At 41.7% G+C, this 12510-nt stretch overlaps 1 protein-coding gene across 1 annotated transcript in view; it reads left to right on the forward strand.

The window, feature by feature from the left end:
• Nucleotides 1–12510, forward strand: part of CLSTN2 (calsyntenin 2) — a 1113326-nt gene that overhangs the window by 847780 nt on the left and 253036 nt on the right. Inside the window, exons 3-4 of the mRNA XM_038751476.1 lie at nucleotides 6442–6637; nucleotides 7792–8000. Of these exons, the coding sequence (XP_038607404.1) occupies nucleotides 6442–6637; nucleotides 7792–8000 (405 nt within the window). The remainder of the gene's footprint in view (nucleotides 1–6441; nucleotides 6638–7791; nucleotides 8001–12510) is intronic.

Here is a 12510-nt window from a genome sequence, read left to right on the forward strand (position 1 = left end):
CACACACTAAGCACTCAGGTATTATGATTGACTGACTGACTAAGCACTGTAGTTCCTTCTGAAGACTGACAGTGCTCTGCAAGGTTAAAACCACTGGTAGGGCTAGAGGATTGATCTTGTGAGACCGAGGGACACTTTGGGAAATTACAAGAGTGAAAAATATACCTAAATCCAGAAATACAAGACATGCTGGGACTTAGTTGCCCCATAAAGAAACCTTGCCAGGCTGTCGTTCAGCTTGATAAGATCTTCTATTAAAAGTTTGGGGTTGGATGCTGATGAGAAAGAGGCTCTCTTTGTATAATATATTAATGGTAGTGCCTAATGCATCACTCAATCAATGGTATTTACTGAGAATTTACTAGGTGCAGAGTACAGTCCTAAGCATGTGGGAGAGTACAACATGAAGAGTTAGGAGACATGTTCCCTTCTCAGGATGATCATTAAGCAGTGGCAATCAATTGCTTTGGAATCAACATATGTGAGGTTAGTATGAGACACAACCAACCTGAGAAGCAGTGTCACCTAGTTGATAGAGAAAAGTCCTGGGGGTCAGAAGATCCTGAGTTTGAATACCTGCTCTGATACCTGTCTGCTGTGTGACCTTGGACAAGACACTTCACTTCTCTGGACCTCAGTTTCCTCATCTGTCAATGGGGATTCAAACTGTGAGACCCATGTGGGTCAAGGACTTTGGGAAGTCCTGTTATTGACCTGAGGATGCTCAGCGTCCCTTTCCCTGATATATGATCCACTCAAAAACCCAGCTCTATCACCTGGGTGTTTTAAATACTCTCCAACCCTTCAGAATGTTTTAGTTAAGGGCGGACGTGTCCTCCTGAAAGCTGCCCATTTTCTTTCTGGTTTCACTTACCTCTACAGAAAGAAGCTATCTGATGGATCTTCTGATCGTTGTCAATGTCAGCACCCCAGTGAAAGGCTCAGGATGGGATAGGCCCCTTTCATTTTTTCGCTTTTCCACTTTCCATTTTGTCATCGATATTGGTTGGCAGTTTACTATTTCACTACTTCACAGCCTATTGCAAAACCGTGGAGCAGGTTCAACCTGGTTTTCTGCTCCAAATGAAAAGTCTCAGGTATCCAGGAAAGAGCTTATCTTGCTAAAATGAGGGTATTAAAAAGTGAAGTAGTTGAGGACAATGAGTGCATTCATGGGAGGAAGGCACCTAGCTTCCTGTTTGTTTTCAGTACTGTATTCTTTTATCCATTTTACCAAGAGTCTTGTTAGAAAAAATGCCAGCATGGGATTCTGTAAAAAAAGGATTGTTCCTAATCAGACTCTGGGTCGATAGACTATTAAAAACAAAAGCCTGACATTAAAATAGATATCGACTGGATGTCTTTGGAAACTTCATTCGCGAGAAGCAAAGGAAGGTTGCCATTCTGTAAAGCAGTGAGTTTCCTCCATTGCACTCAGGTTGGGGAAAAAAATTGTCTGTTCCAAGGTTCTGCTGCTGAGGAATATTTGCACTGAACTTGTGAGGAATGGGGCAGTTGAGATAGTATTCCTGTAGTTACAGCAGTGTACAGAGCTGATAAAAGTAACAGAGAGCAGTGTGCTGTAGTGGATAGAGAGCATGACCCTGGCAGTCAAAAGGACCTGGGTTCTAACACTGGTTCTGTTACCTGTCTGCTGGGTGACCTTGGGTAAGTCACTTCACTTCTCTGTGCCTGTTATTCCATCTTTAAAATAGGAATTGTCTGTGAACTCCGTGTGGGACAGGAACTGTGTCCAACCTAATTATCTTGTATCTACCCCAGCACTTAGTGCAGTGCCTGGCACATAGTAAGCACTTAATAAACACCATAGGGAAAAAGAAATACACTTGCCAAACCTTTTATACCACCAGATGAACTTGGACCGGTCAGTTTATTTCCTGTGTCCTATAACAGATGCTTTGGGTCTGCAGCCTGGCTGGGTAGTGACCGTCTCTATATGTTGCTGATTTTGTTTCCCAAGCACTTAGTACAGTGCTCTGCACACAGTAAGCGCTCAATAAATACGATTGAATGAATGAATGGATAGAGCACAGAACAGGGAGTTGGAAGGACCTGGATTCTAATCCTGACTCCACCACTTGCCTGCTGTGTGACCTTGGGCAAGTCACTTAACTTCTCTGTGCCTCGTTTACCTCATCTGTAAAAAAGGGATTAAGAGTGAATGGCATAGTGGATAGAACATTCATTCTTTCAGTCGTATTTATTGAGCGCTTACTGTGTGCAGAGCACTGTACTAAGCACTTGGGAAGTACAAGTTGGCAACATATAGAGTTGGTCCCTACCCAACAGTGGGCTCACAGTCTAGAAGAGAAAAGAAGCAGCATCTTCTGGAACATGGGCCCAGGAGTCAGAAGGTCAAGGGTTCTAATCCCAGATCCTCCACTTGTCTGCTGTGTGACCTTGGCCAAATCCCTTCACTTCTCTGGGCTTCAGTTAACTCATCTGCAAAATGGGGATTGCGACGGTGAGCCCCACATGGGACAGGGACTGCGTCTAACCCGATTTGCTTGTATCCATCCCAGTGCTTAGTACAGTGTCTGGCACATAGTGAGTGCTTAAATACCGCAGTTAGTATAAGTGCAGTGCTCTGCATAAAGTAAGTGCTCAATAAATATGATTGAATGAATGAATATGAGCTCCATAGAGGACAGGGACTGTGTCCAATCTGATTAACTTGTTTCCACCCCAGCACCTACATCAGTGTTTGGCACATAGTAAGAGCTTAACGAATACCGTAATTATTATCATTATTATTATTACTTTTCATCCCCCAAATTTAAAGAGGGGAGATATTCTCCCAGCTCTAGGTATTGCATGGTGGCTAAAACTTCATGCAGCTCTGTGATGTTCCGTTTTTCCCAAACTGGGACCTGGCTGTATCCACCAAGCTCACAGGAGGGAGGAGGATAGCAACTGTGCGGTCCAGAATGGAGGGAAATGGGGACTAGCTGTTTTCTCCATCTTCAGTGTGGAAACTCACAAAATTTGGCAGTGTGGCCCATTGGAAAGACCATGGGAGTTGGGAGACATGGGTTTTAGTCCTGGCTCTGCCACTCGTGGGCTGTGGGAATCTAGGGCAAGTAACTTAACTTCTCTGAGTCTTGGTTTTGTCATTTATAAAATGGAAATAAAACATCTGTTCTTCCTCCTTCTTAGACCGTGAATCCCATGTGGGACTGGCACTGTGGCTCATCTAATTATTTTGTATCTACCTGAGTGGTGTGGACAAGGGAATGGGCACTGGGGATTAGATACTGGGGATACTGCAATTACAGAAACAGCTGTGCAATCATTTCGTGATGAGCCTAAAGAAAGAACTGAAATATGCCTTAACAGTTTCTGTGTGCTTTGGGTAAATTAACTAAGGGGGGAATCCCATTATTCTTTGATTCATTCTTTCATTGTCATATTTATTGAGAGCCTACTATGTACATATTACTGTACTAAGCCTTTGGGAGAGTACAATACAACAGTAAACAGACACATTTGCCTATGGGTTAGATCTGGTCATATGGAATGTGTTTCTAGAAATATTTGTAAGATCTCAGAAGTGGGCCGGCTGCCCCAGGGCAAGCCCTACCTCTGTAATAGTTGTCTCTTTCATCAGAGATCAGAAATGAAAGACTCTGGAGATAAGGCCTGTGAAATAAAAGATGTTATCAGTGTGATCAATATCATTAAGAGGAATCAAATCACTGTAGCCCTCAGGTACAGATGAAAGCAGTTTGCCTAAAGGACTGAGGAAGTCTGAGCCTGTAAGGCCCTGGATTCAGAATTCACAATAGAAATTATCACTTCCCAACATCCAAACCTCTTCCCTTCAAAGATCACTCCCTCCGTTCCCCCCCACACCCCGGGAAGAAAAGACAATTGCAAGCAAGTTTTGTATCAACAGGGGATTAAATATGTAAACTACTTTCAATCATTCATTCAGTAGTATTTATTGAACACTTACTTTGGGCTGAGCACTGTAATAATCACTTAGGAGAGTAAATACAATGATAAACAGATATATTCTCTGCCTACAACGAGTTTACAGCCTAGAGCAAGGGAGACAGACATCAACACAAATAAATTACAGATATGTGCATTAGTGCTGAGGGGCTGGGATGGGGGAAGAAAAAAGGGAGCAAGTCAGGGTGATGCGGAAGGGATTGGGAGAAGAGAAAATGGGGGCTTAGTCTGGGAAGGCCCCTTGGAAGAGATGTGCCTTCAATAAGGTGTGGAAGTGAAGGAGACTAATTGTCAGATTTGAGAAGGAAGGGCATTCCAGGCCAGAGGCAGGATGTGAGCTTGGGGTAGGTAGTGAGATAGGTGAGATCAAGGCACAGGGAGGTTAGCATTAAAGGAGCAGAGTGTGTGCGGTTGTAGAGGAGAATAGTGAGGTGAAGTAGGAGGGGGCAAGGTGGTGGAGTGCTTTAAAGGCAATGGTGAGGAGTTTTTTTGATGTGGAGCTGGTTCGGCAATCACTGGGGTTTTTGAGGAGCGGGCTGAAATGTCCTGAACATTTTTGTAGAACAATGATCCAGGCAGCAGAGTGAAGTATGGACTGGAGTGGGGAGAGACAAGAGGCTGGGAGGTCAGCAAGGAGTCTGAGGCAGTAATCCAGGTGGGATAAGATGAGTGATTGTTTTAACGTATCAGCAGTTTATGTGGAGAGGAAAGGGTGGAATTTATTGATTTAATGGGACAGACAGAATTTAGTGATGGTGTGAATATCTGGGTTGAATGAGAAAAAGGAATCAAAGATAACGCCAAGGTTATATGCATACGAGACAGGAAGGATGGTGGTGTCATCCACAGTGATGGGAAAGTCAGAAGGAGCACAGGGTTTGGGTGAGAAGATAAGGAGTTCTGTTTTGGATATGTTAAGCTTCGGGTGATGGGGCCAAGATTGTGTTTGCCAACTGTATTATATTGTACTCTCCCAAGCACTTAGTACAGTGCTCTGCATAAGAAGGTGGTCAATAAATACTGTAGAATGAATGAGTAAGGTATTCTGAGACAACTGCAACATTCAATAATTCAACTTCCACTTGTAGTTCCTTCAATGTTTTCTACACTCTTTTTAGCTTCTTCATTATCCAAGATTCTTTCTGCTCTCTGCACTGTCCAGACATTGTTTCCTTTTTCTGTGTGCCTTTCTCCTAAGACATTCTCACATGCCACTCTCTACTTATAACAATAATAATGTTATTTGCTAAGCACTTACTATGTGCCAAGCACTGTTCTAAGCACTAGGGTAGATACATGATAATCTAATTGTCCCACATGGGGTCGACAGTCCCCATTTTACAGATGAGGGAATTGAGGCACAGAGAAGTGAAGTGACTTGTCCAAGGTCACACAGCAGACAAATGGTGGAGCCGGGATTAGAACCCACATCCTCTGACTCTCCAAGCCCAGGCTCTTGCCACTAAGCCACACTCCTCTTTCAAAGAATGATTGCAAATCCAACGTATCCGTAGTCTTCCCTCGTATACCACTGAAGGATAATTCACCAGACACTCAAATCCAATTCTGTTCAGCGTAAAGACTAAGGATAACAACATATAGTGATCAATTTATCACCAGTATTTATCTAGCATTTATTCAATCGTATTTATTGAGCGCATACTGTGTGCATAGTACTGTACTAAGCGCTTAACCTATTATATTGTCAACAACTCCTAGACATTTGTATAATCCTATTTACAGTTTTTGCAATTCAGTTATTTTTCAAATTTTTCAAAAGTCTAATTCTATTTTTGCCTCTCTTTCCTTCATATTCTTTGCTAGGTTGTAAGCTCCTTAAAGGGAGGGATAATGTCTGTTAGATCTACTGTACTCTCCCAAGAGCTTAGTACAGGGCTATGCACAGATAAGATGATCGTTAAACTTCAGGTATAAGTATGAAAACTCAAGTGTCTCTACAGCCTCGCTTACCTATCATTTTTCACACCTGTTTCTTTGCTTATTAATATTCCCCATCATAGTTTTGATCAACCTTTGCCAGGGTTGTGAGATATGCATGGTGTTATTGATGTTGACAGGAAATATCTGTTAATTTTTATATCACACTCTCCAAAATACTTAGTATAGTGTTCTGCACACAGTAAGCTCTCAATAAATATGATTGAATATATTGCTTATTTTGGTGTAAGTAACCCTTTGACACCTCATGAACTAGAAAATGGCTGAAAGGGCAGGAAAATATTTTTCATTAATTGTGGATATGTTCCCGCTGAATAAAAATGGAGGGTGTGTTTGGAGGTTTGGCTATAGAAAGTCCAATAATATATAAACAAAGTGAAAATAACTCCGTTCGAATTATTTGTTCGAAGACATTTAACATTTCCAGAACAATAAATTGCTCGTTACCAAACTGTTTGTTGAGAGACACACGGTCAAACTGACCGTTCTCTGCTGTTGTTCTTTCAGGTGAAATTTGTGCTTTTAAAATCCACGGACAGGAAATGCCCTTTGAAGCCGTAGTGTTAAACAAGACATCTGGAGAAGGTCGACTTCGAGCAAAAAGTCCGATTGACTGTGAACTACAGAAAGAGTATACATTCATCATCCAGGCATATGACTGTGGCGCAGGTCCTAGCGGAGCAAACTGGAAGAAATCTCACAAGTGAGTGACGGTAGTAAGAAAACCAAAGCTTTAGCTGTTGCATGTATTGACACTAGGCTCTGGTTCAGGTTGAAGGACTGCTTTAATGCTTTAGTCAGGGAAAAGTAAATGGATACTAAATGCTTTATCAGAGAAATAAACGGCTTTCTCGTGGGTGGGGAGGTCTCCTTTTTCCATTGACGACATTTTCCCTCTTCCCCTTCATCAGCTTCATTTCTCTTCTGGTCATGAGCCTTTTTTTGTGTGTCTGATTCCTAACACTGATCTAAGGGAGTTCAGACCCTATAGCCTATTTTTTAAGGAGCATTTCCTCATCCTATTCATCTTCCCAAGCAGATTGCCTAAAACGTTGATCTGAGACTTGAAAATCTGATGGGAATTGGTATTCCACAAACAAATGGGAGTTTTCTTTACTTACTGTGAACTTCTTCCACATGTAGAAATCCAATGTGACCTAGTGGAAAGACCACAGGATCGGAATCAGGAGACTTGGAATCTGATACAGACTAGACTGTGAGCCCGTTGTTCGTTCATTCATTCATTCAATCGTATTTATTGCGTGCTTACTGTGTGCAGAGCACTGTACTAAGCACTTGGGAAGTTGTTGGGTAGGGACCGTCTCTATGTTGCCAACTTTTACTTCCCATGCCCTTAGTACAGTGCTGTGCACACAGTAAGTGCTCAATAAATATGATTGAATGAATAAATGAATACAGCTCCTCCACTTGCCTCCCTTGTGACCTTGGGCAAATCACTTGACTTATTTCTCTGTTCCTCAGTTTTCCCTGTTTTTTCCCTGTTCCCTAAAGCAAGTGCATACAACATTCCTTCAAATTTGCTACATCTACCCATTTTCAGCTTTTCTCAAAGGGGATCGTCAGGCACAATTGGTACTTATTAATGAGCAGTAGAATCAAGTGTGAGAGGAAAAGAGATGCAGAACGTAGTGAGAAGGAAAGGTGAACTCACTCTCTACAGAAATTTCATCTCATCTGCCACTTTGGCCTCCCAGCTGTCCTTTCATTAATAAATCCTAGGTTGGGACAGTGAACAGATGTGGCTGAGGCCTCATTCAGTATTGAGCTAGATGTGTTTGTGGCATGTTTTATTTTTAATTTTATATTTTCTTCAAATTGTTCATTTGCATATTGCAGGGCGGTGGTGCACATCCAGATCAAGGATGTAAATGAGTTTGCTCCAACCTTCAAGGAGATGGCGTACAAGGCCACAGTGACCGAAGGAAAGATCTATGACAGCATCCTGCAAGTAGAAGCTATGGATGAAGACTGTTCTCCACAGTACAGCCAGATATGCAATTATGAAATTGTCACCACTGATATACCATTTGCCATTGACAGAAATGGTGAGTCCTTGTAGAGGGATGTGGCTAAAAGAATTCAGAATTTAAATCGTATATTTTGAAATAGATGCCAACTACCTGCATTTTATGTGAAATCCTTTCAGACCTATACTTTTAGGGCATTCCGAGCTTCTAACTCAAAATATCCAGTACTGAGCTGGAGGGAGAGGACAAAGTGTTTGATTAATCAGAGGTATTTATTGAGCACTTGTGGAATTCTGAACATTGGACTAAGCACTCAGAAGAGTACAATGGAGAATAGTTTGTAAATGAGATCCCTGCCCTCATGGAGCTTATAGTCTAGCAATCAATCAGTCGTATTTACTGAGCGCTTACTGTATGCAGAACACTGTACTAAGCACTTGGGAAGTACAAGTTGGCAACATGTAGAGACAGTTCCTACCCAACACTGGGCTCACTAGCTATATCTTCTCTTAGAACAGTGCTTTGCACATAGTAAGCCCTTAATAAATGCCATCATTATTATTATTTTAAGCGAGAGTGAGTAGGGCAGATGTCAAAGTCTTTTCTGGGGTTCGGTGGTAGGAGTAGGGAAGAAAATGGTCAAATTTATACTCTTTACACAGCTTAATAACCATTTGGTGGGATTATTTCCCACAGTGCATCACACTCTTCTGGCCCATGCTACTTGGTTTTAAAGTTGATGCTGATCCTCACTATGTGGAAATTGTAAAAAAAAAAAAAAAAAAAAAACACCCTACCTCTCTCAAGTTTGTGATAAAAGGTCAAAGCGATTCTTAAATGTTTACCTCATCTGCACTGAAAATTATCTCACCATCTCAGAATGAGAGAATTGGGAATCCTCCTCTGACAAGACTTGGTTAAACGTTTCCTACTGAAAAACTGTGCTTGATAATATGGACAATAAGCAAAGCAGAAAACGTTTGTCGCCAAGTACAGAAAAACCTCTGTTTCTAATAGAGTGGACAAAAATACTAAAACATTTTCCAAAAGATATTGATGTCAGTATTGCTAGATAGGGAAGTGACGTGGCATAGTGCATAGAGTATGGGTTTGGGAATCAGAAGGTCATGGGTTCTAATCCCAGTTCTACCACTCATCTCTCATCTGCTGTTTGGTCTTGGGCAAGTCACTTCACTTCTCTGTGCCTCAGTTGCCTCATCTGTGAAATGGGGATTAAGACTGTGGGACAGGGACTGGGCCCAACCCAATTTGCTTGTATTTGCTTGGCACTTAGTAAGGGCTTAATAAATACCATTCTTATGATTATGATTATTATTGTAAACTTCTTGAGGAAGGAAATTGGGTCTACTAATTGAATTCTCTGAAAGTACAGTGCTCTCCAAAGATTAAGTACTCAACAGATAATATTGATTGAGAACAGCACAGTGTTCTGCACACAATAAACACTTAATAAATTGTATTGAATAAAATAAGACCTGCTTTCTACAAAACAAATCACACACAATAATAATAATAATGGCATTTACTAAGCGCAAAGCACTGTTCTAAGCACTGGGGTGGTTACAAGATGATCAGGTTGTCCCACGGGGGGCTCACAGTCTTAATTCCCATTTTACAGATGAGGTAACTGAGGCCCAGAGAAGTGAAGTGACTTGCCCAAAGTCACACAGCTAAGTGGCGGAGCCGGGATTTGAACCCATGACCTCTGACTCCAAAGCTGGGGCTCTTTTCCTGTGAGCCACGCTGCTTCTCTAATTTAGACATGCATTTAGACAGTATTCTCCGAAGATGTAATACTTGCTCTTGATGATAATCTGAGAGATATGCTTCAGTCATTTTATTGTTTTGTTGGGTTTTTAGAGCATTCTTTATCTAAACTTCAAAAAGCCATGTGTTGACAGAGACTAATGAGAAAATTTAGTCTAATTCTAACCTGGTCAAAACTTCAAAGACCCAAAATCCTGGACCTCCTAAACTTTCCCTTTGACCTAACAACAAACCAAGTCTCCCACCTTAGCAATTACTGGGAAACAGCATGGGCCTAGTGGAGAGAACACGGGACTGGGTTCTAATCCCAGCTCTGCCAATTATGTACCATGTGACCTCGAACAAAATGCTTAACTTCTCTGTGCCTCAGTTTCCTCAACTATTAAAAGGGGGTGCCTGTTATCTCTCCTACTTAGACCATGATATCCATATGGGACAGGGCCTTTGCCTGATATAATTAACTTGTACCTACCCCAGTGCCTAAAATAGTATTCGACACATAGTAAATGCTTAACAAGTACCATAAAAATGATACTTCTATGTGAGTACTAATGTGTTAAGCATTGAACTAAACACTAGGGTAGATTCAAGATAATCAGGTCAGACTGTCTCCATCACACAGTGAAATCCAAGCAGTTTAAAGATCTATTGAATGGGTGTAAATGAAAATCAGAAGAATGCATTTGTTACTCCCAAACATAACAATAGTGATACCTGGATTAATAATTGATCATTAATAGAAACCAACCATATCATTTATACAGATTAGTTTATCAGGATATTGTGCTGTCCAGCTCAATGAAAAAGTTCATTCACCTTTGAACCAACTAGATGGCATATGCAAATTCATTCTCCTGACTTGCTCATTAAAAGTGAATAATAGGTTTCTCTAGCCCTCTACCATCATCTCTCATTTACAAGAAAAATGGGTAGGGTTGAGGAATGTTTGCTCATGGTGACAGTATTTGCCAATGCTGTCCTCTAAATGAACATAGGCAGAATGTATGCAGCGGTATACGCAAGGATTTCACGCCTTAATGAACATTCAAATTGTCCTTCATTTATGACTCCTCCTAATACTCTGGAGTAATAAAGAAAAAGCAGCATTTTTACACTAGTGAATCTGTCAAGAAGATTCATGAATTTGCTGATGGGTTTGGACTAATCTTTTGAGCTTTTTTTTCTTTGATATTAGGGGTTTTTTGATGTGCAGCAAACTGTACTGAGCACTGGAAGGGGTTACAAGGTCATTGATTTAGACCAGTCCTCTGCTCAGGACCAGTCTGAATTCACAGTTTGGAAGGACCTGGGAAAAGGAGAGGACACACCCCTATAGAAAGAATGATAATAACAATAACCATGAAGTAGGAAAAACAAAGTCAATAATAGAAAACAACAATTACCTTGCACCCAAACCCTGCCAGGATATTTTTGGAGTTCCAGATGGGCCAGACCTGAGTATTTTCTCTGGACTCTACCTGTCCATAGTTGTGAGATACGGTCCTTTCAGCTTTTCTGTGGAATGGCTAATCTCTCTGATAAATGGACTCCTCACCCCAGAAATATAAGGGAGAAAAGTGGGAGCAAGTTCTTCTCTAGTGACTCGTCGACAGTCACAATTGCTATGTACTGGAGAAATAGCCCAGTGCCTGTGGATCTGTTCCGTTAATGTAGATACTATTGCCAAGGCTGAGAAGTCATCTGTTTCTTTTGGAAGCAGGCACTTACAAAAGCAATGATATGAAAATTACCCCAAACTTGAAAAGATGTAATTTTACTCTCGCCATCATTTATGGTTTCATTCAGGATCATTAAAGAAAAGGATGAATTTTAACCATAGGGAAGTGTGATGGCCTATTTTGGATTCTAGTTACTTCACGTTAGGCTATGAATACTGCGTTAAAAATACAACACTCAACATACATTAAGTTCTTGTTGTGGAAAGAACTAAATTAGTTTTTCAGACAGTTTCATTAGAACTTGTTATGGAACTGTAGCTGCAACAAATCGAGCCCAGGGATATGGTTTGTATAATTATTTCAGTAATATATTCACAGAATATGGTATGCTTAATGAAAACCAGATTAGAGACACTGACGATTTTTCTTTAGAGACGAGCATATCATATGCAGTAGATCTACATTTCTGCCCCTGTTCTCTCTCCCACCCTCCAGACTTGTATCTCGTCCTGTATTCAGGACACCTCCATCTGGATGCCTGCCCGCCACCAAAAGCTCAGTATGTCCAAGACTGAACTCCTTATCTTCCCTCCCAAACCCTGCCCCCTCTCTGACTTTCCCATCACTGTAGATGGTAGTTCCGAGGGCACTACCATCCTTCCCATCTCACAAACCCGCAACCTTGGTGTCATCCTCGACTCTGCACTCTTGTTCACCCCACACATCCAGTCCGTCACCAAAACCTGCCGGTCTCACCTCCACAACATCGCCAAGATCCACCCTTTCCCCTCCATCCAAACTGCTACCTTGCTGGTTCAATCTCTCATCCTATCCCAACTGGATTACTGAGTCAGCCTCCTCTCTGATCTCCCATCTTCCTGTCTCTCCCCACTTCAGCCTATACTTCACTCTGCTGCCCGGATTATCTCCATACAGAAACGCTCTGGGCATGTTATTCCCCTCCTCAAAAATATCCAGTGGCTGCCTGTCAACCTACGAATCAAGCAAAAACTCCTCACCCTCAGCTTCAAGGCTGTCCATCACCTCGCCCCCTCCTACCTCACCTCCCTTCTCTCCTTCTACAGCCTCCACACCCTCTGCTCTTCTGCTGTTAACCTCCT

The sequence above is a fragment of the Tachyglossus aculeatus genome, chromosome 1 (assembly GCF_015852505.1).
Source record: "Tachyglossus aculeatus isolate mTacAcu1 chromosome 1, mTacAcu1.pri, whole genome shotgun sequence".
NCBI classification, from domain to species: Eukaryota; Metazoa; Chordata; class Mammalia; order Monotremata; family Tachyglossidae; genus Tachyglossus; species Tachyglossus aculeatus.